Source organism: Stegodyphus dumicola, chromosome 2 (assembly GCF_044657685.1).
Source record: "Stegodyphus dumicola isolate Sdum_Otavi_A_Nest chromosome 2, ASM4465768v1".
Lineage (NCBI taxonomy): Eukaryota > Metazoa > Arthropoda > Arachnida > Araneae > Eresidae > Stegodyphus > Stegodyphus dumicola.
The window spans coordinates 49,381,169-49,406,727 of NC_140769.1; the positions used below are offsets into that span (position 1 = coordinate 49,381,169).

The 25,559-nt window shown below is 31.8% G+C and overlaps 1 protein-coding gene across 2 annotated transcripts in view; it reads right to left on the minus strand.

Annotated features, from left to right (window-relative positions):
• The window catches only part of LOC118182863 (agrin-like), a 1,858,472-nt gene that overhangs the window by 1,081,635 nt on the left and 751,278 nt on the right, over positions 1-25,559 (minus strand). For both annotated transcript variants that reach the window (XM_085810649.1, XM_085810648.1), the window contains exon 4: positions 13,604-13,840. In XM_085810649.1, the coding sequence (XP_085666775.1) occupies positions 13,604-13,840 (237 nt within the window). The remainder of the gene's footprint in view (positions 1-13,603; positions 13,841-25,559) is intronic.

A 25,559-nucleotide genomic window follows, 5' to 3' on the forward strand; every position in this document is an offset into this window, starting at 1 on the left:
GCTCTGCTTTCAAAAAGTTAAAGCTAAGCAAGAAAAACTTTTTGCAACGTACACATATTTTTCGTCTCTCTCTGAGTATCGATTCCCGTGAGCTTTAAGTAAAAGCTTAGCATCTGTAAGCCACTTAAGGAAACATGTCATAGAACGCTACCCGAAAATCCCTCGAATATTTACAGAAAGTACCGAAATAAGCAGCTAAAATGTTCAAGATATTAATTGTTATAGATATTTATAAGGCTGCCGAACTGCGGAAGCTCAAAAGCAGAAGATATATTTAAATTACTACATATATTTTAAACGTAAAATGCATTACACATTTCATTCAGCTTTGAGGAAAGCTGAAAAGCCTGATTCAAATGTTTTCCTACAGTGTATCTGCAACCAAAAATTTTTTTATCTTAAAATGTTTCAACAACTTTCGATTTATTAAAAGATCTCTCTTTATGAACTTCAACTGTAATTTCTGGTTTTCAATAATTGAAAAAAAATATTTATGATAAATAGAAAACATTACTTCAGAAAAATCAGGTTACAAAATTTTTATGCAATAACAACATGCATATAGATTTAACTGCAAATACAGGAGGATCTAAAAGAAGTAAAATTTTAAAAGATTCATATTTCAGAGAATTTAAAACGAATAATAGCATCAGCCTGGAAATACGTAAAATTAGAGTTATTGTTTTAAAATAAATATTGCTTTAAAATGTTTGGGGCAAAATATACCCAGCCAGAATATAAGTATTGAATCCTGAATTCCTGCTTCTGATTTTAAAGTATTACCTTCAATGTTTCTGTTTACCTTGACATGTTGCAAGAATATAACTCCCTTTGCTCCTTCGTCCTAGCCTGGACATATCTTGGACAAGACAGAAGAGATAGCGTTTTATTTAAAATCTATTAAAATTAGTCAAATTAGTCATTAGTCATTTAAAAATTAGTCTTCAAATTAGTCAAAGACAATAACCTTGTGTAGTCAAAGACAACACAAGGTTATTGTCTTTGACTAATTTGAAGATACCTTGAATAATAAAACAGCCTGGAGAGTAGGCAAGCAATGGATTTTCAGACATTCATGGCAAGATGGACTATTGCTTCCTCTTGCATGTTTAATAAAACAGTTACTACTTTCAAATTTTGGAGATAATATAATCATAAGACATCGCTGTGAGCAGAGATGACCAACAAGAACTTCACACGTAAAAATCAGGAGCTTGCTAATTTATACACTGACTACCAATAAGTATTTGGACACCTGTGATAGAAAAGAAAAACTAACTTTATTCAAAATCAATAGTTGGTAGAGCCAAGAGCCTTCACAAGAGGTAATTACAGCGTGGACCTTCCGAGGCATACTTTTCACAAGTCTTTATATGACAGCTAGTGGTATTTTCTTCCACTCGGATTGGAGAAGACATAGAAGTTCCTTCACCGATTTTGCACGGGTAGTGCACCCCTGAATTCGGCGATGCAACTCGTCCCATAGGTTCTCGATAGGGTTCAGGTCTGGACTCTGGGCAGGCCAGTCCATTAGATGAACTCCATTGGCACCATACCAAGCATTGTTTAACGTCAAAACATGACAACTGGCATTGTCGTCCTGAAAGTAACAGGGGTCCAACCCGTAAAACTGCCACAACGTAGGAAGCACATTGCCATCCAAAACAGTGCAGTAAGCATCGGAGTTGAGCTTACCATGAATGGGGACCAAGGCTCCCAGCCCATACCGGGAGAAACACCCCCAGACCATAATTCCACCTCCGCCGAACTTGACTGTTGGCACAATGCATGCTGGCAGGAGACGTTCTCCAGGTAGACGCCAGACCCAGACCCTGCCATCCGAACGGTAAAGGGTGAACCTTGATTCGTCACTCCAAAGCACCCATTTCCACTGATCTACGGTCCAATTTCGATGTGCTTTGCACCACATAAACCGAGCAGCGCGGTTGGACTTTGTGATCAAAGGCTTATGGGCAGCAGCACGACTATGAAAACGAAGCAGATGTGCTTCCTTACGGATGGTATTCATTGAAACAATACTCCCGCATGCCTATTGAAACTCCTCGCGGATGAGGGTCATCGGTTGGGTGCGGTTCTTCCGAATTTCTCTGGACAGCATTCGTCGGTCTCTATCTCCCAGTTTCGTTAGTCTGCCGACTCGGGGAACATTCCGACAATAACTACTCACCTTACACTTCTTAATCACATAGGCCACTGTCGATTTTGGGTACTTCAGATCGCTAGATATGTCGCTTAAGGATCGGCCAAATTTGTGATACCCGATAATTATACCTTTCTCGAAATCAGAGAGCTCCGAACTGCGAGGCATCTTGCATGCGACTAAAGCCGATGCTGTTTCCTACACGATATATACCGGCGGATTCCGTGACGTACCTTAGGACCGCAGGTATCGTCATTTGCATAGGTGTCCAAATACTTATTGGTAGTCAGTGTAGCATTTCTGTAAGTGAGGGTTACATAAAGTACACTAAATGCCATTGATGTTGTTAAAAGATTTGATTGGCGTCACTTATTAACCATTACAAACATACAGCTTCTTTTTTATCCATAATGTGCTGCTTTCCTATCACCACTTCTCTGCTTAGGATGTTTCCCATATTCAGTATTTATCATGAGGTATTTTGCGTTGCAAGACACAAAAAGCGCTTTCTGTTATATATAGATATATAATCAAAATTTATGCAAGAAAATTCTTTTTACTTGCTATCTTATGTGCATGTCTGCCAACTGCGCAAAACCTCTTACTAGCTGAGGATAGTTTTACATACTCAATCAATAGAATATTCTGCATGGTGAAGAAGAATTTTCAAAATTACTTTTATCCTGATTTGGATTCAATATGTGGCAGGTTAAGTTATTATTTTGTGGCAGGCTAAATTATTCAGAACCGAAATACACTAATACTATACGAATCCCAAAATACACCGAATTCACTATGCTGAGCCAATCCTAAAATTCACATAAAATCATAATGAAACGTTCACTTTCGTTATGATAAATTAAAAGCTGTATACATTTTATATATTTATAACTTCTAATTAAAATTTTTAACTTGTTTCTTAAAATTGTTTTTATATTTATTGCAAAGTAAAATCGCAAGGAAGAATACCGCATAAGGCTATGTTTTTTTTTTTTCTGAAATCAATATTTTGAATAAGTGAAAGCAATGAGATAAATTCTTGTCCTACCCAAGAACCAGAATAAGAAAAATTTATTGAACCACTGCACTTGAAATAATCAAACACAGCGTAACTAACAAAATATTAAGTGTGTGAAATAAAATTAAGTCACCTTGAACCGTTTAAAATAAATTATTATTAATAAAAAATTATTGTAAGTAAACTATTATGAACATTGCAAATAAATTATTATAAGTAAATTTTATCAGTTACAATTCAGGGTACATGCATGGATTGTTATGCGAACATTTATTCATTCTTGTTGATGATTAGAATTTCTAACCATCAGCAAACATATCTAAGTTGTCGTAATCTTGTCTGACGATTAACCAAATTTCAGTCAACTAAAGTTCATACACATTTTTAAAACTAAATAATATATAGAAATATGTTTTAAAATTATAATTATCAAAGCATTAGAATAAAAATTTAAACTTCCAGTTATTCAATCACATAATAATAAGGGTATATTATTTTAAATTTACAACCTACAAACTACTAAAGTACTAATCGAAAGATAAACACCGAAAATAACTCCGAAATAACACCTAAATAACAAATCTTTAAACTAAGTTTTTATTATCAGAATATTCAGTTACCTGTAAACTTGCTAACATTTGTTTGCATAAATGTTGATGAAACTTCCGTTGCATAAGCTGAAGATAAATTACACATTATACTTTATTTAGCCGAAAGCCAATTATTACTATTAGCCGAAAGTCCTCTCCATGGAGGTAAGAAGTTAGCCTCCTTTCCTACCTCCATGGTCCTCTCGTATGGTTTGGTGGAAGGAGAGAAAGGTGGTAGACCCTCAAGCCCGTCCCTTCCCCGGGGTACTCCCCTTCAAAATTGGGGGCGGAAATGAGTTAAATCGCACTGTCACCTGTGTGGGGCTCAAAGCTGTTGCCAACGACAGGCGTAATCTTGCTCTCCTAGCCATGAGGAATTTCGTGGGCTTGGGCTAACTACATCAGAAAAGTGAGCATGAGTAACAATAACAACAATTAACATTTTTATTATCAGAATTAACATTTTTATTATCAGAATTAACATTTTTATTATCAGAATTAACATTTTTATTATCAGAATTAACATTTTTATTATCAGAATATTCAGTTACCTGTAAACTTGCTAACATTTGTTTGCATAAATGTTGATGAAACTTCCGTTGCATAAGCTGAAGATAAATTACACATTATACTTTATTTAGCCGAAAGCCAATTATTACTATTAGCCGAAAGTCCTCTCCATGGAGGTAAGAAGTTAGCCTCCTTTCTTACCTCCATGGTCCTCTCGTATGGTTTGGTGGAAGGAGAGAAAGGTGGTAGGACCTCAGGCCCGTCCCTTCCCCGGGGTACTGTCCTTCAAAATTGGGGGCGGAAATGAGTTAAATCGCACTGTCACCTGTGTGGGGCTCAAAGCTGTTGCCAACGACAGGCGTAATCTTGCTCTCCTAGCCATGAGGAATTTCGTGGGCTTGGGCTAACTACATCAGAAAAGTGAGCATGAGTAACAATAATAACAACATAATTGCCTGAAATAAATGTCAGTCTGAATTACTAATATTTAGCTGTTAATATATTTCAATTTAAAAGCGTAACCAACAAAAATGTCTTTCTGATACCAAACATTAGATTTCAGATTGAAAATAGGTATAAATTTCAATTTTTTCTCTTGTGTTAAGATTATTGCTATGTTTATGTATTTTCATAAATGCTTGACTAGCGAAATTAAAAATTAATTTAATTATTTACAGTGTTTTGGCAAAAAATTTTATTCCTGTTAGAAAAAAACTTTTTAGATGATGCATTCGGCGTGCATGCAGTTAAAGTTTGAAACCACTGGATTGTGTCATTTCTTTGTTTTTGTCGAACTATATAGAACGCAACACATAGTAGACGGGGGAACTTACATTCCTTCGTCAAAAAATATTAACTGCTTTACCTTAAACCTGATTAGTCAGCACATTTTAAAGTGTAGAAGTTAGACCAAGGTTTTTTTTTTTTTTTTTTTTTTTTTTTTTTTCCTAAAGTTCTCGGACGTATGTGTTTACTGTACAGAAATAAAAACTATTTACATACTGAGAAACAAACCTTTTAATCGTCCATGTGTCTTGTGTTAGATGTCGTAGATGAGTCCATAAAATTTCAACACGATGAACATTTTGAAGGCCGGGAGGGTAAGTATTTCCTTTCAATCAAAAAGCATAAGATCATTTAGACAAATCATCAGATCATATAGTCGCTGTACATTTCTTAACCAATTGAATAATTTAAAAACAATAATCGTAATTCTTTAAAATAAATATATTTATTTAAAACAATTAAATAAACAAATTTATTTTTTTATTTTTATTTGAATAAACGTTCCCGATTCATTTAAGCTGTAGCATATCTAATTCATAATTTTTAGAAACATTTGCATCATTATTGTCAGCAGATGAGTTTCTAAAACCATGAAAATATAGCTTTGATACAGAATGTTTGTTTCTTGTTGCCAAATCTAACAAATAAATCTTTTAATTTACAGGGAATATTTGAAGTTTAATACAGTGTTATACTTTGTGTGGGGATGAGCTTCCGAGTTCAGAAACAATCTTAATTAACGCTTCACGTACAATTTAATTATCTGCATGCATCTTAGCCTATAGTTATTTTGTTTAGCTTTGGATTTAGAACTATTTAGGGAATTATAATGATATACGTACGCAGGGTACGTATTATGCTATATTGAAAATATAATTAATCTTTCAGACTGCTTCTCAGCAAAAGATAAACAAACACGCTAGGCAGAATTCGTGCTAAAAATTCTTAGATTATGATGAATTAAACATTCGTCGCTTCAGTATTAGCTACCCTTTGAATTTGAAACATTTATGCAATATATATTCTAAACGATTTCATCTTCATGTTGAGAGGGAGCAGTTTTTCTAAAACGAAAGGTCTTTCGTTCGTTCTTTACAAAAAGTCTACATAAATGTATTTTGTTACCATCCGTTTCAATAAATAAAGTTTGCGTCTTGACTTTTTTCTTGTTGCCCAAACATATTTTTCTATTAAAAATTTTGAAGAAAGTCCTGTCACGTGCGTCAAACAAGTAATGCTTTTATTTGAATGATAGGGGATATTAGCGTTCTCTGCAAAAATAATTTATTGAGTAACATCATTTGCATTAGTCATAATTCGTGTTTCAACGCAAGCACCTCTCCACTACTTAGCAGGATACTACATTATGGGATACAGAAATAAATTTAGATTTTTTTTTATCCTTTTTTTTTCTTCGTTCATGCCCAAAACAGCCTTAATTTCCAGAGTGTATCTCCCATTGACCCCCAAGAAGAAAATGACTGACAGAAGAGCTGTAACTAGTGTTTATATTGCGACAGATATTACATCCAAGGTGACTAAATAATAAAATTGTACATTTGAAACAATATTGCCCTATAAGCAATTCTTGGCAATATGTTTTAGCATAGGATTATCGTCCGACATGTACAATGTGTTTAAAAATCTGAATATAAATACTTTAGATACTAGAATATAGAATAACTCAAATAAAATATGTGAAGAAAACGAAAATGTAAATTTGAAAAATAAAGTTTCATTCTTAACTAAAACTATAAAATTTTTCAAAGTTTCCAATCGATTCTGATTTTTTTTAGCACGATATTTTACATAGATTCAGCATGTATATGCATTTCATATACTCAACGTATATTCAGCATACTCAAAGCAAGTAAAAGTTGTCTGCTAAAATGGTCATTCTCAAGAAACCAAAGTTAAATAGTATCAAATTTGAAATATTGCAATTATATAACTTTGCTTTTCAGTTGAACAGTATTACTAACTACTACTAATATTATAACTACTACTTACTATTTTATAATTTGAACATACTAACAGATTTCATTTAAGGAACAGAGAAAAAATGTAAGGTAACATTAGAATATTAACGCAATTTGCGAAAACAGAAATTAGATGGCGCAACAAAGAGCAAATGCACTTAGTGCAATTATATACCAGTGAACCTTTACATAATTATAATCAGAATATATTGCAGTATATGTTGAGATTTAAGTAAGACATTTCATTTGCAAGATAGGTTAGTTTTGGTTAACTTAAGGCAAAATAACTCGAGGACTATCTGTCTGTGAGATAGGGATGTCTTCGTGGAGGATGTTTTAAGGAAAACTGACTCGTACCTATGTTACACATGGGAAAACCGCGAACCCGCAGGTGCTTGCCCAAGTTCAATCCAAGGTGGAACTAACAGTGTTCCGCAACTTTACCGCTCGGTCGCTGCAGGGCCTCTTTGAGTTAGAAGTAACTAAGATTAAAATGTTGTTTCCATAATCCAGTTTCCCTATACGTTTTCTAGCCATATGAGCATATTTAAGTTTTCCAGATATGTAAGTATATTTATACATTTAAATGAATCTGAAGAGTTCTTAGAAAGTCCCATTTAAAACTTTCTCTCAAAACTTTAAAAGAAATATATTGCAAGCATCTGATAACGACATTTATATAACTCAAAAACTATCTAGCAATAAATGCGATCTTCTTGGACGAATTTGATCTAAACTAGGTTACAAATAGCGCTCTTAACTTTATATATACTTAATTTTCGCTTCTCTAATCTCGTGGCGTAACCGACATCAGCTAAGGCAACGCGCCATCAATTATACACCCGATCACGCCCATCATCGTTGAATTCCCGATTACTTCAGCCTTAGATCGAGTCCGCTGAATATTTAGCATATGAGATTTCTAATACATGTTAAGCGGATACATTATGGTCGTGTCGGTATTTAAATATTAAACAGTTCAGAGTCTTAGCTAAATATGTGTACCGTGATAAAATAAAGTAAGCATGAGAATATGGTAACTTATCTTTTTCTTTGCCTGTTTTGTTGCATTAGATCAATTACATAAAAGTGATTACTGATTATGGTAGACATCCCATTAGAAAGTTTGTTACAAACTACATAAATAGTAACACACAAAAATATATTTTTAACGATTAACGCATTTGGATGGAGATTCATAATTATTTGCGATGCAGATTATTAAGATTTATGCAAATTATTAATTTTTAACTAGTAAGAAATATTCAACATCAATTGATGGTGGAGACAAACCTTAGACGTTTTTACCATGATCTGATGGGAAATGTTTTCAACCTTCAGGAAGATATTTGTCTGCGGAGTTTTACGACCTCCAGATGATGCCTGGAAGTCTGAGTATCTCTCAATTTCTTTGGTTGAATGTTCCTTTTTTTTTTTTTTTTTTTCTGGAATAAATAATGAAGCGATACTGATCTGAAGAGACCATTTGTGTTAGGATGATAACATATAAGAAATTTCTAAAACTCTTTTGTTATAAAGTATTCGAGTAAGTCGCCGACATGTCAAGGGCTTCTAAAATTCCCGTGATAGCCCCATGTTTGATTTGGGATGCAATGTAGCTTCCTATTTCCTTGAAATTCATTGACTTTTTCAGCGTCAATTTCAAAAAAACGTTTTAGATTTCATCCACATAATAATATAAATATGTAAATATAATGTGAGTATTCACTATGGACAATTAATCAGCGAAAATGTTAATTTATTCCGCACTCATGAATGACAGGTATATCTTGCATTCAGCAAAATGTTCTGCATGTTAATTACTTTGTTTAATCAAATTTCCCACGGACAATAATAGAGCCGTAACTCCATTTGCATTTCATGTAATAGTACAGTTTTGATAATGTAACATTGTACAATGGATAAAATGTAATTTTCGAAATTTACTATATTTTTCAGGTTTTTTAGGTTTGTGTAATTCACAGCAAATTGGAGCACTAAATCGAAACAAAATAAAATACAATCACAATTATATATTTCTAACTTTGGACGATTTTAAAACATCGGAAGAACATTCAAAGATTTGGTAACTCCTTACATCCACCTCCCCTAACACACCATTTAAAAAGCAACTCTTAAAAAAAATATTTGGCTTTTTTGTTTGTAACATTATTACCATCCACGCATTTTCCAATGAACTCATCTGGATGACATAGAGGGCATGTGATTGCGTTAGAATGGTAATGCAGCTGGAGAAGGTAAGGAATAATTCTCGAACTTTCTTTTGCGGGTGATGGAAAAGGCTGCTGATCTAAGCAAATTTGATAGAGTGCAGATTCTGATGGCGCGAAGACTCGGACGATTATCTATGAAACTGCACGGCTGGTAGATTGGTCACGATCTGCTGTTGTTGTTATTAATGCAAAGTGGATAAATTACAGTGAAAACAGCAGTAGACGCTAACGTGTTAGACGTCCACGTGTCACCAAAGAAAAAGGGCTTCGGAGACTGTCCCGCTTGATAAAGCAAAATCGGCACCAGACAGTGCCTCAGTTGATAGCCCAATATAATCCATATGCAGGTCCAAGTGCAAGTGTTTCGTAACACACAATTCAAAGGATAGTTTTGGGTATGGGACTGCACAGTGGACGTCCGACCTCGTGTGTCTTTATTGACCAAGCCTTGTTGTCAACTACATCTAAAGTGAGACCGGGAACATCCAGACTGGATCATGGATAAGTGGAAGAAAATTGCCTGGTCGGATGAATCATGGTGGTGGCAGTATTATGCTTTGGGGAACGTTCCCATGCGCAGCTCTGTGATCTTTAGTTGTAGAATAGACCACGAAAGCTGCAGACTATCTAAACATAATTGCAGATCAGTTTCACCATTACCTGGCGTCTGTCTTCCCAACTGGAAATGGAATCTTCCAGCAGGACAACATCCCAAGTCACTAGACTCTAACTGTGTTGGCATTCTTCAGGGAGCATAAGGATGGATTGCATTTGAAGTCCTGGCCACCTAACTCGCCGAAGAAATATCCTTAAATTACTAAGTTCAACGACTTCCAAATGTGCTGTATCGGGAGTTATCCCAATACAGCATATTTGGGAGTATTTGAACTGAACGTCATCATAGTTGAAACACCACCATGTCGGAATATCTCAACTTTATATGACCGCTGCTTAGTATTTCGTACAACCTGTCTCCAGTCATTTACCAAGAACTTGTGGCACCCATGCCAAGGCGAGTTGAAGCTGCTTTGCAGACCAAAGGTTGCGCGATGCGTTAAATAGACCACAAATATCAGTAATGTTTTTATTATACTTTCATCCATACATCATTTTATAATTTTCTATAGTGATCTTCACGATATTTATCATAAGAGCATCAAACATATAAAATCTTTCGTAATCATTGATTGGGTTCACATATATTTCTTAGCCATTTGCATACTTCACGCGTAGCGTTTTCGCGCGCTTTTTTCCTTAGTAATTTAAGGATTTTTATTAATAAGTCAAAAGGCAGATTGCATCTCAAATTTCAGTAAATTTCCATCCACAGTGCAGACGTAAATTTACTTATTACTTAAATATGTAAAACTGCAAACAAAAAATGCATACTTGGCTCATTAAGATTCAAAACATAGTTCAAAATGTAAAAGAAGTATTGTTCATATAAAAATCTCTTTAGCAGTTATAATTAACTTTTTGCATTAGAACAAACAATCAATACCGTTTCAGTTTTGTTATAACTTTCGTTGTTCATACTCTCTGTTATTTCACAATGAGCTTCTATTTCCCAAAAATTGAGACTAGCAAGATAAGTAAGAAATGATGCTATATATTTTCAGTAAATTTAACTGTGGGAATTATATAAATTTTAAAATAAACTTTATTTTCATGACATCTATACAGAATTTAAAGAAAATATTTATTTGAATATAATTTTAGGATATTAACATTTTATTTTATGTCTTACTATTATTTAGAAACATACAAAGAGAAAAATCACTGTTTGTCACAACGAAGCAGATTTATAACTAAGAAGAATATTTTCAGCCCTACAGATATATAATATATTTACATATTCGGAATTACTTTTACCTTATCCCTACCTTGTACATGATTGAATGTTTTAAAAAATAATTCAAAACCTGCAGCATAATGGAAATACAAACGAATTTAAATATTTCATTGAATGAAAAAGTAAAAGTATTCTTCAAATAAATGTGCCTCTTCAGTTACTTTACATTTCTAATTTCTTTTGGATTGTACATTTTTTCAAATTTTAGAGATATATAAAATTTTTAGGAATATTTGAACTGCGACTTCGTAGAATATTTTCCTTATTACTGAAAATAAAATCTTCGAAGAAATTTGATCTTCAAAACTCGTTGTTTTCAAAACAAAATCGGAAGAAATATTTTCAATTTTAAAAGTAACTCTCAAATTAAATTCCAGGCGCTTAAAAGATTTATTATATTGTGTGCATATTTTCGTGCTTACCATATTTACATTCATCACTAAAACTCAATATTTTATTTTATAATGATGTTAGGAAAAAGCAAATTGATAAAAGAAAAATTTGAACAATTCATTTTTCATTCACTTATGCAGGTATTGGAGGGTATCGCTCCAATACCTGCATAAGTGATATCATATATACCTGCATAAGTGATATCGCGCTAAGCGCGATATGTCCTGCTCAATGAATTATACGCATGGGCACATGACAGTATAGAAACCCGACGAAGTAAACGGGCGTCGGAGGTACAAATTTGAGCAGTTATGAACTAATATTATGTATTTAAACTGTTTTCACGTGTCATGTGTGGTATTCTTCGAGAAAAATATTCTATAGCGTTAGCGTTCAATCATGTACAAGGTAATGATAATGTAAATGTAATTCCAAATATGTAAATATATTATATATCTGTAGGGCTGAAATTTTTATTCTTAGCTTTAAATCTGCTTCGTTGTGACAAACAATGATTTTTCTCTTTGTATATGTTTCTAAATAATAGTAAGACCTAAAATAAAATGTTAATATCCTAAAACTATATTCAAGTAAATATTTTCTTTAACTTCTGTATAGATGGCATGAAAATAAAGTTTATTTTAAAATTTATATAATTACCACAATTGAATTTACTAAAAATATATAGCGTCATTCTTACTTATGTTGATACTCAACTTTGTGGAAAATAAAACCTCATTGTGAAATAACAGATAGTATGAACATCGAAAGTTATAACAAAACTGAAACCGTGTTGATATTCTATGACCTTAATTTTTAATTTTATTTTATTTAATATTAATTGTAGCATAAATTGTAACACATTAAAATATTTTTAAAACGCAATATTTCATTTTTGGAATAAGAACATGAATATTGATAAACTTTAGGTTTTTTAGATTTTAAGGATTCATTATTAATAAATACCATTTGAAATTGTTTTGTCAATGTCAAAATGCTTCATAAAATATCAGAGGAGATTTAGTTTCCATTATATGATATTTCCAGTTTTCTAAATATATGAAGAATAAAATACATTTTGTACTCCTCGGATTTTGAGTTTTTTTAATATTGTACCTTGGGCAGAGAGAAAAGCTTTCCCTTTTAAATGTTTATAAACATTACCTTTATAAAATAAGTTAGACATATCCTGAAATATGGTTCGATGAAGTACATATAAACAATGGAAAAATCAATTTAATTAACAGAAATGTACATACTTGTTTCAAAAGGAAAGTCAGATAAATATAATAATAAGTAAAATACACTTTTCTTTGTAAGCACAATTTCGTTTTGCCAGAGTTATATGCAATTCATTATCAGTGCCTTCTAAAATCACTTCAGAAATTAAAATTATTTCTAACCATGATATGATACATAACTCTAAAATTATATAACCATAAATTTACAAAAAGTTCTCTTTTCTAGATTTACTTTTTATGATAAAATTAAATGATATTGTTAAAAGCAAGACATCATTTTTTACATAAAATTTCGTAAATGGTAGTCCAGATATAAATAATGTTCTGATTATTACTTATGAAAGATGAAATATTATGTATTACACTTAAGCGCTCGGGAAGAATGCATGTTTAGAGTTAAAAAATATTTTTAAAAAAAGAGCTGCTAATGCAGAAAACTTACGCTTATCCCACTGGTATTCTATATTCCATTTATATACTAATTACCAGCTTGTAATAAAATGAATTTTGTGCTTAAATTTGTCAAACCTATAATTAATTGAAAAAATAAGTAACATTACTTTTCATAATTTTATTATCAAGTCTAATGTTGACTATGCGTAATTCTCTTTAAAAAAATCGCTTTAATGAATGAAGAGATTTGAAAAACAAATGCGTATTTGATCAAGTATCTTTTGTGTAAATTAAGCATGATAATAATATATGGGCTGATACATACGTATACATATTGTGCGTCTTATCTGATAAGGCTCACAATATGTACGAAATTTTCTTCTTCATGCTTATGAAATCAAACTGAAGTCCAAAGCAAACAGAAAAATAAAAATACATCCACTTACCACAGTGTCCTTGGTATTTAATAGAAATTTCTTTCATCTCTTTACAAGCTGTCCTTTCTAGTTCACACACATTGGAGTAATCCCTGCCGTCACTTCCACAAACAGGACGAGAACCTCTGCTGTCTCCATAAGTTGCACACTTTTCTGGACATACGCATTCTGCTGTCCGGCCATCAAGTGACGGTCTGCATTTAGATCCCCGGCGGCAATCTTTGGTTTCGCAGGGGTCCTTAATATCTGCAGGAAATTGGTAACAGCCCAGTGTCAGTTGCAGCCACACTAAAGTTGTTGAGAATAAGATGGCAACAGTTTCTATATTCCTCATGACCTAAAACTTTTTGATTAGCATGCACTTTTATGATACATTATCATGAGGGCTCTGGTTCTTAACTTCAGTACTATTTATTTACTAATATAGCCTATTATACAAAAATCAGTGTAACCATTTCACAATTAAGTTAATAATTATTCACATTGTGGGTATTACACAAAGCTCATTTTCAAAATCTTGTACACTAAGGAGAGGTTGGGCAATGCATACATCTTTGAAACATTCGAAAACATCGAATGATGTATATAGACTACATATATTAATAACCTTTCACTTAAATTTACAGTATTCGTTTACCTAAATATTTATACAAATAGTAACAATAGTGTCTATAGGTAGAAAATAAGTGGAACATTTTTAATTTGGGTAATGTTTACTTTCAAGTGATTTTGGATGCAATATAATAAAATTCTAATTTTATTTTAACGTGAAATAGTTGAGGTTACTAATTTATCTAAATAGTAAAACGGGTAATGTTTTTTATTTCTTTTTATCAAAACGATTGTATGTAATATAAAAATGGAGATATCAGAGGTCAGGTTATTAGCAATACATGCTTTCAAAATGTTCATGCATTCTCCTAAATATCACATTGTATTTAACTTCAAAATAAATAAAAAGTTTCGGAACTCAAAGATTATCTGAAGTGTTGTAAATGTTGTCTTTTATCCAATCACAAACAAGCACACCCTCTACACGAAGTTTCTGAGCAGTTTCGAAGTTCCACTAGATTCGTCTCGGAACGTAGACACCTTCGTAATGCCGTCGACACCTCTGCCTACTCCCCACCCCTGCCAAGATGACTCTAAGCGCGCATGCGCTTTGATCCTCCACTTCCACCCTTGGCCTCATCCTTCGCATTCAGGAGCAGTGGCTAAACGGAAACCAATCGAACGCCCCCAAGCGGAGATTGCTAACAGCAAAGAGAGAAATTTCTGAAAAGTGGATGAGAAAAATTGTTCCTTTAACCTAGTTTGGGATAATTCTTTTTTATCTTCCGTTGTATTAGAAAATCAATTATAAACTATGTTGTTTACTTACTTGGTTTCCCAATATCAGTAATGGGGCATTTTTAGTTCTGACACTCAATGGTTTCACATATTAAGTCCATTAAAGTAGAGTACATTTCCACCACATAAATTATATGGGTATCATACAATTTGTATGTTTTCTTTCATTGACGGGATAACGCAAAAGGCAGTTTGAATATATAATGTAATAGCTCATCAAGAACTTTATATATACATGGATACGAATTTATTTTCTTAAGAAATCAGTTTGCGCTTTTAAGCACATTAGAGATTTTCAATATACGTCTTTATGCTAATTTAAAAATAAATTCTATAAAATATATAAAATTTTCAATTACGCAAGAACTTTTTCTGGGCTTAAAAAATCTAAGATTCCAAAAAGCACTCTTCTGTATTACATTCCAGATTATTTTCTCTATTTTTACAAATAAGGTACTGAAAAGAAGCTAAATAAATTTTTGAAAAAACATATAATTAGATATAAATTACGCAAAACACTGTAAAACCCATGTAATTAAGAACACAAATTCATTATTAGGAATATAATACCGCAGTTAAATTATAAGGTATTTCTCCCGCCTTCTTGACATGTCTTCGTGGTGTGGTGGTCTGCACGCTAGGCGGGTATTCCAGAGGTCCGTGGTTCGATTCCGGCAAAGGCGTTGCTATGTTTTCATCTTGCCTGCTTCCAAAGAAACCTAATATCTCTACACTGGCACCCGAAGTAAAGGGGTGGTGGGTGATGATTCTCCCCACCCGGGATTTGGCGATCGGGTCCTATAAAAAACCCACTCGCCCTTTAAAAAGGAGTGTATATAAGATATTTTTCCCACCTTCTTGGCATGCCTTCGTGGTGTGGGGGTTTGAACGCTGGGCGCGTATTCCAGAGGTCTGCGGTTCGATTCCCGGCGAAGGCGTTGCTTTTCATCTTGCTTGCTTCTAAAAATACCTAATGTCTCTACAAAGTAATTAACACATTCTAAATTGGAACTAATAAATATTTGCTAGGGACTTTATTATTAATATATTATATGCCTTATTATTAGTATTATACTCGATATATACTTAATTAATTAAATACATTATTAAAACTATAAAACTAGGAATATAACATCTATTAACCTCTGTATCTGCACACATATAAGCCTACATACTGTAAAGAAAACTTATTAAAACCATTGGAAGAGCTGGAAATTTAACTGATAGTAATTTATATAACAAACAATACTTTTTCAGGAAAATTAAAAAGTAACTTTCTGGAAATTATTTTTAATATTAATACAAAATGAAATAAAAAATCAATGACATTTATAGGATTTAAATATATATGACAATATTTAACACGAAATATTAAGAGTATACATACTCATGACAGCAATTAATTATGGATGTCTTTCTTTTATCATTAAGACTGTGCTAAATATAAAATTACGAAACACTAAATTTCTTATAGTTTGTATTTTCGAAAGGAAAAGCTTGAAAACTGTCCAAATTACAGAAGTGAAATCCTAAACGTAAACTGTTACAACAAAACTGAAGAGAAAAATTATTTTAATTAGCGTTTTTATGCAAATAACAATAACAGCTGGTTTATTAATTAGTAATAAACATTAAAGCGTTACTGTACGAATAAGATCTCGTGATATTGATTTTACTTTGAGACTAAGAAAATGATTTTAAAGTACTAATTTGCATACTGATACAGATAAATACATACCTATCAGATAAACACACACAATAATAATATACTTGTAATGTGAAACAAAATAGTTATTCCTTTACGTATATATGCACATGATTTACTGAAACAGGAATTAAGTTAAATCTGTAAAATATGCTTCGCGGTAATTGTACTCCTCATGCAGTGAAAACGCATTCACTTATCGCAAAGCTTTTGTTATTGTAACTCAATGAATTGCAATTTCGTATTTTTACAATTAAGGAAAAAATATATATATATATTATTTAGCTGGTATGTTTAGAGTAAAATATTTATAATACGTTTAAGAATCTTTTCATTAAACTTAATTTTAAATTTTCTTATTAGCAGCACTGCATCTAAATTAAGATTTAGAATTTTGTTTTCACCTCTATTTAGGTACGACTTCTCAGGAGCAACACATGTTTTCAATGTCTCTGATGGAAGATCTACAAGTACAAATGGCTCTTATTTGGCATTACTGCTACCTTTCAACATCAAGTTATAAATCACCCAGCAGACATAAATATATTATACATATTCTACTTACTTATTATGTGCAGTCAAAACATTTTTTACTAGGATATGAAATTGTGGCTTAGTTCAAAAATGGCACGAACCTGTGAGAATTCTGTGCTTTATAATTCATCTATTTTACGTGAATATTGTATGCATATTTTCTTCATGTTTTTAAAGGGAGTTTGTTACAGAAGAAACAAGGACAGATTTTTTTATTTTATTTATTTATTTATTTATTTATTTTATTATTAAATTACTGAAAACTGACGTTTTGCATTAACAAGATGAAACTAGGAAAAAACAAATACAGAGAAGAAGGGATGTAGGTAAACCTTTCAACAACAAATCTAATCACAAATCAAATGAAAAGATTTAAGTTAACTTTTAGGAATTGAGAAATGAAGATTACGTAATCATTTTGAAGGTCATCGTATATGTGAACTGTTACGTCCAAGTCATAACCGTAATAATCTCCTAATTTATTCTTTAATATTAAATTTTATTTTAATACAAATTTGAGGACCATGCATAAAATCAACCTGACCTTTCTTTTATTATAGTAGTAAAATTTTTAGTTTCCTTATTTCACTTTTCATATAAGTAAATAAATAGAAGCGAATAAACAGACTAGTAATTAATATTTTAATATTCAAAGAGATTTTGACATGTCAATTTGCTAGCATCACGCATATAAAATAGCATTATCGAAAATAGTACGTGCTAGCTGCTCTCTCCTTAAATGAGAACTTAAATATCAGTTTACAGAAATTTATACTGTTATTTAATGTGACAATGCAGATTTTGGTCATATTTCTTGCAGGAGCTTTTTTCACACCTAAACGTATTTCTTATCATTCAATACGAAGAAATGGAATGATGTTTCTTCAGGTTTCCTTTTCTTTAAGTAACTTTGCACGTTAGCGCAATATTCTGAAACTTTGAACTACCTCTAGAAACATTTCAAAATATACATTCACAGAAAATAAAATTTTAAATAATTGATCATTTATCAAAATAACCTATATTTTTAGAGTTTATGCGTCAAAAAGACTTCAATTACCGCATGTTTCATAGAGCTATGACTTTTGAAAATCCGTGCTTAAAATTGATTAACAACATTTAATTATTCCTAATGTTTTGGTTTGGTTTATTTAATTACGTTAAAACCTCGAGGGATATCTGCCTAAGGTGAATGATACCTTCGTGGAGGATTTTCTAAAGGAAACTGGCTCGTATACATTTTACACATGGGAAAAAAACATGAAAACGCCCATGCGGCCAGCCCGCTCGCGGGGTTCGAACGTTCGACCGAAGTACCAATGTTTAGTGACTTATTCCCTAGTGGATCTTAATTTAACAACTCTCTTAGAGGTATCTTCTGAAATTACATACGAAATTAAAATTCATTACTACAGCCTTCATGTCTTAAAATGTCTCTGCGGTTTCTAATATTACTCGGCAGTTGCTTTACGCAATTGATATACAACCCGCTCAACAACAAAATAGTGATGCTTTGAATATTAAAGTGCCTACTTGTGGAAGAATATGATCACCAAAAAATGCCCTTCACTGTGTATAATCAGCTAATTTAACATTATTTAATTGCTTCCAAAATTATTGCCTCTATAAATCGCGAAATACTTTTCACTGGTCTCTTATAAAATTTCTTCCTGCTTCATTACTGCATGTGTTCATAGTGTACTTGTAGATATGTCCTGCTAGCAGCAGAAGGTTCAGAATTCAAATCCTGAAACGCTCAAAATTCAAATCCTGAAGAGATCATTGCTCCTTTTCATGTTTTTTCCCATCCCCCAATAATGCTAATGACTCATCCCTCATTCAAGTGGCTACTAAATTAAAATGTGATGGATGATAATTGGCCACCACCTGGAATCGGTAATTGGGTTTTCTTCATCCTTAGTCATACAATAAGTGGAGAAGAATATAAAGAATGTTCTCCTTTTTCAGTGGGTAACTTGAGTACTTAGAAGCGTGTCTAGGTAGCATCGAAAGGTCTGAATTTTGATTCCCGGCAATATGAAAAAATTTTTTATCCTTCTTCATATTTACTTCTCCCAAATAAATCTAAAGACTCTACACACAGAATGTGATTTTTTTAAATAAGAAAAAATATATGCTTTAACATAGATGAAATGAAACGCTCCCAATGTAAATGTTATAATGCTTTCATTCGGAGAACAAAATATTAATGACATAAAACCGAATGAGCAAGCTTAGGATATTTTATAAATGTGTCATATAGTAAGAAAAAACTTTAAAAAAAAACATTTACAGAATAAATCTTTTATTCTAGAATTTTATTCCCTAAACAAAATGTTTTATCCCGATTCATTATAATAGTAACTGCATCAAAATACCGTATCAAAATATTTTTCATGTAATTTTTTCATATACATCATGCAAAATGGTTACATTATTGTGTTTTACATGGTTTAAGCAATTGTTTGTTAAAATTATTTCTTATAGTATGTTTAAAATTAATGAGGAGAATGCGGAATTTTAAAATATATTTTCTAATAATTCTTCACTTTTTTAATAAATGTCTTCTGGTATGTTATACACAAAAGTTGAGTCACAATAGTTATCACCAAATAAAGAAAAATGAACATATAAGTTAGAAAAAGCGAGAGATTACGAATTTGTTAACGCTACGAGTATTAAATCTGTATGGAGTTTTGGATTACTTTATTAAATACAAAATGCAAAATATTGGAAAAAAATAATAGTGCAACATGATTGTGTTACCTTTCATTTGTAATTTGCTTATCGTAAGAAACAGAACCGATTAAATATTCAAGACGCTAATGCTATTAATTTAGCATGGAAGTCACTAATTTTGCTTGTGAAAGATTTCATCCATTTTTCAATACTTTTATTTTTTATTCTAATGACTTTTAACAGTTTCGGAGAAACTTCATTTAAGTAATGATCAGTAAAGTATAGAAAAACTTTCGTTGACGAAATTTTAATTATTCAGGAAATTTATGCTTTTCGACCTTATGACACTGCATTATTTCTATCTGTATAATTTAAATATATATTAAAGAGAATCGTTTAAATATTAATTTTAAATGAAACATCCTTCGTGAGATATTTTGGTATTTTTATCCTACAATTAATAAAAGCTTTATGTGAACAAGGTAAATTAAATATTTAGTAGAAATGCAAATATACAAATAGAGCAGGCAGGTAGAATTAAGCATTAAAAGTTATCTGAAAAGCAAGTTTTTCAAGCAAACGTTTGTAAGAATTATAAATAATAATGTTATCAAAAGCGATACGTATATAGAATTCACATTCTCTTTATATATATTGTTAATTATTATAATATTAATATATATAATTAATATTTATATTATATATTATTAATTATTTAGTTTGTTAGTAAAAATGTCAAAAATTTAAATTTTAAAATTTCAGCTTACAAGCTACCCCACAGTTACAGGTAACCTATTTGAACACACATACATAGTACATACATATATATATATATATATGTATGTAATTAACAATATAAGAGTTTAAATTAATACTCATTACTCATGAATAATTTTAAACTAAGCAGCTTCGATTCGGCATATTAGATTAAGTATTAGAATTCTAGAAACTAAAATAGTAGAACATAAAACCTTATACAGTGTATACTCGGTTATTAGATTTTCAGATTGGCTGGTGCGTACCGGTGCCAACGCACGGTCTAGTGTTCTCATAACTCTTGCTGTGGAAGATGATGATTTTATAAGGCTTTGGAAAAAGTTGGCTGTACTGAATGCCATATACGGAGTAACAAAACCTTGATCGAGGATAAAACCAATAATATTGATTCGATCATGGAAAAAGATTCTTGCTAATATATAAATCAAAGATTTTTCTAAAAAGTAAGTTTAACATTATTTACCTCTGAAAGGAAATTTACTTACTTTGTTACTGGTTACAAAAATGTACTTTAAACTAACTTTGATTTTTGATTTATTTCTAAAAAATAGAAAAAAAGAAAATAAGAAATGGAAATCGCTATTGTTCTCCCACCCAAAAGTTTCCTTGTCTTCCTCTTCTTCATCGGATAATTCTTGAAGAATGCGAGAAAAATCAACTGGTTGCACATAATATTTTGCCATGAAAACCCATATAAAATTTACAGAGCCAAATGTATTCAAATTAAAATAATGCACGTCAGTTAATTACACAAAATTACAAAATATTTGAGAAAAAAATATTTTCCGAATTTTATGACAAAGCTGACACGTAGCACAAAAGCCCAGTTAAAAGAAAAGTCAAATGACTTCCTTTTGACACATTCCATGATATGGGGAAGGGTAGAAAGAAGGGATAGAAATGACTTAAAGTCGTATCACCTTCGAGATGCGAAAAATGTGCATTGAAAACTGAATTTGTCGTAAATTCTGCGCATACGCGCGTGATGGAAGGTTACGTGAAAGAATAACTGACGTTGCAAGCCGAAAAATTGAAAGCTTAAAATTATTAGGTTATGTTGATCAGAAAAACATTGAGAAATGGTTCGATTACAATTCATTTGAGCCGGACTTGACAATGCTTGAGTGATGAGGGTATTGTCTTTAAATGTCACAAGAAAAGAATAGGCTGAGAAGGACGTTGAAAATGCCAGCGAAAAAGATTGTACTGTCATTAGCTTATATCGATGCATGAATGTGAAAAACAAGCAATTCCTTCTCGGGGGCCTCCCGAATACGCATTCGGATCCAGAGCCTCCCGTATATGTGTCGAGCGTGCTACCACCGCAAAAGCATGCGGAAAGGTACGAGAGGATGCTTTTTGATGTACTATCAACTGCAGTAGCCCCAAGACAGCAATGATGTCTATTGAAACTATGCTGGACCTTCGTCGACCAAAGGGGATACGAATATACTAATGAAATAGCACTTCAAAAAGTGTGTATTGAAATTCGACATTAAAGCGTCATAAGAAATAAAATACGATTTGTTTTAATAAACACCTACAATATGCGTGAGTCCCCAGAATAGCTCAGATAATCGGAAGTACACTGTATATAAAATACGCTGTTTAAATTTGTAAAGTCAAATGGTAGAATTCATTCAGAAAAAGTTCGTCCAAATTTTAAAGACAGATAGAAATTCGTGCACTTATTTACTAAAACACTAATTATTCAAAACACAGCTGTGCATTTATTTCACTGAATCACTTCAGCATTAAATCTTTCAAATATTACTCCCTGTAAATATAAAGACTTTCCAGTTTGATAAGCCCCAAAATCCGCAAACCGAAAGTAATAAAGGAGCAGTAATATTTCTTATAAGAAAAAGGGAATGTTTGCAAAGTTATTTACTTTTCATTTGTTTCCTCGTGAAATTATTTATTAACAGTCCTCGAAGGTACCCTACTGAAATCCACAAAGCTGTAAAAAAGGTTTCATTTTTTAAAATGCCTAAAGGTTTGACAAGAGCTTCTGTTTCAGGAAAATCTTCTATGTAACTATTGTCCCACATATTCAACTCGTAAAGCATTCATTTAAAAATAATTAATTCTTTTTTAACGTAATGTAAATAAATGGGATGGGATGGTACCAAAAAATAAATGAAAGTAAAATTAATGCTGGTGCTGAGCGTATGTTTTACCAGCTCTTGTGATATATATTGTAACATTTCTTAAAATGCATGTACAAAATAAGAAATTAAACTTTCTCAGATTTCTTTACACTTCCTCAGATTCCTTAACTTAGCACGCATGAATCAGACTTAAAATTATACTGTATGAAATTTTATTATTTGGATTTAGGCGAAGTATACAATAGGCAATTGCCTAAGGGAATAGGTGCCTTCGAGGAGGATTTTAAAAAGGAACTCCTTCGTATTATTATCTTATTAAGTATATCAGTAATGTCTGGGGGAAACCATGAACAGGCTTCTCGAACTCCTTAAAGTAAAATTCTACTTTCATTACGTGAGGTCGAAAAGCCAATTCAATCTTGCTGAAACTTTAACCTGCACAACCCATCTGTTGCAATTCTTCACAGACAGGTTTCAAAAATTAGACAAAACTCTTTTTCTTTATCTAAACAGATAAATTTATTCTTAAAAATCTTAATTCTTAAAAAATGAACGAGCTCTGAGAGAAAACGTAAAGAAACACACATAAAATTAAATAATTTTTCTTTTTCGAGTATTTTCAGATTAGGGTAGTAGTATCTGCATTATCTACTTCACTAAAGCATTTTAAGTTATATTATGCACCTATACGATATTATGCGAATGTATGGGTAACAAACATGGATTATTTGGGGAATTTGAGAAAACCTTTCACACACATCTGGCAGTTAAAAACATCAGAAAAACTTCAAATTGTAATGTAACTCAAATATACACAACTTCAAAACATAATGTGACTCAAATATCCACCGCTCTATATAAATATTTTGTAGATATATTTTACAGCAGTTAAAAAGTGTTATATTTCTGAGAAGGTTATAGCCTATAAGCCTTAAGTTCCTTCTGTTGGCATAAATCCTCAGCCTCCTATATAATGAGGATTCTGAAATAAATCTCAGCTTCTATGAAGCTCTTTTAAGATAAGAAAGGGCTAAAATTGATAACCGAAATATTACAACTGTCATAATTTCTATTGAAACTAAAAACCTAAATCAGAGGTGAAATATGGCATTTTCAGCCAATTCTTTACCAGGAATGAGTAATAATGATTAATGATTCGTACCAGGAATGACTAATAATATTACAACTGTCATAATTTCTATTAAAACTAAAAACCTTAATCAGATACGAAATATGGCATTTTAAGCCAATTCTTTACAAGAATGAGTAATAATGTATAGTAATTCGTACAAGGAATGACTAATAAACACCTGTTATAGTTTCTATCCAATTGTCTAAAACCCTAAATCAGATATGAAATTTGGCATAATAAGCCAATTCTTTACAAGGAATGAGTTTACCTTCTGCAAGGAAACTTTAATTGCTAATAATGGAATTACAACTATTTAAGAAGTCTAAGAGAATATATTCATAAAACTTCTAATGTGGGTGTTGATTAGAGGTTTTAATATGGCAATAGTACAGTCGATTGTAGCTGAAATCGTTGCGTGTGTAAAATACAAAAATTCTTTGCAATTCAAATCACAGATAAGATAATTAACTCGTTTTTAGTAAGAAGTATGTACATAGATACAAGAAATCGCCTATATAGTAATTAATAAACGTATCTTATCAGAAAAAGTAATAAATATTATATAACATATTTTTATCAAATTCACGAGATTCACTGGTAATTATTAACACTATTTAACACGTTGGATAATTTTATACATTAGTAATCACATTGACCAAAAGAAGCGGTAAATTTTAATAATTAAGTAACAGATTTATCACATGAAATGCAATGTATATGCATGTACATATATATGAAATGATTTATGCATTGATATATAAAGAAGTAGTTACAGTAATAGCCAATTTAAATTTTCTTTATTCTCATTGACAACATTTTTTTAAAGCCAACACAAGTTAATTAGAGCAATACGCTCTTGTTCTTGATGAATATTTGACATTTTTGAAAACATTTCGATAAAAATAGTAGCGACAGCCATTTAGCTATCAAGCAAAGCTCGAATCAATTTTGGCTGGGACTTTTTTATGTAAGTATAAATGTACCTGCGCCATTAACGTAAACATAATATGACATGAGTTAATTTTGAAATAATGCAGTATAGAGATCTGCATTATACGCTTTAAATATTTTTAGTGCAAAAAGAGAAATAGCCCACATTAGAATATAGAATTAAAAGACTATTACGAATTAACGTTTCTTAGCGTAAGCACGAATGTTTATGAGCGAATAGTGTCTATGCGATTTGGAGGCTCTCAAATACACGTCGAGCCGAAACTCCTTTCCAGTGGTTAAGTGACAGAGAAAGAGAGGTTAGAGTTAATCGGACCTGTCCTCTAGGGTGCTCGCCATGAAAAATAGCACCGAATCTTCCTGCTTTCGTGTGTTTAAAATCTGTCGCCTCTAGGCAACGTTCTCGATGATAAGATGCCTAAATGACCGATGAGTGTTGGCAATTGCCGACAACAGCCAGGCAACTGAAACAACAACAATATAGTTATATAAATAGTATTTTTCTTTCATTAAATAAACCTAGATGTTCGGTATTATAATATCATGGCTCAAGAGGTAATTGTATATAAACCACGATGATATTACAGGATATGAATCTTTATTTTATGTGTACAAATGTGAAAGAAATACAAATACGTTGCCTAAATTGAAATTCAAATAATATTATCATATACCACATACTGCAAACGTGTATTCAGTGTACATCCTCAATAACAGATATAAATC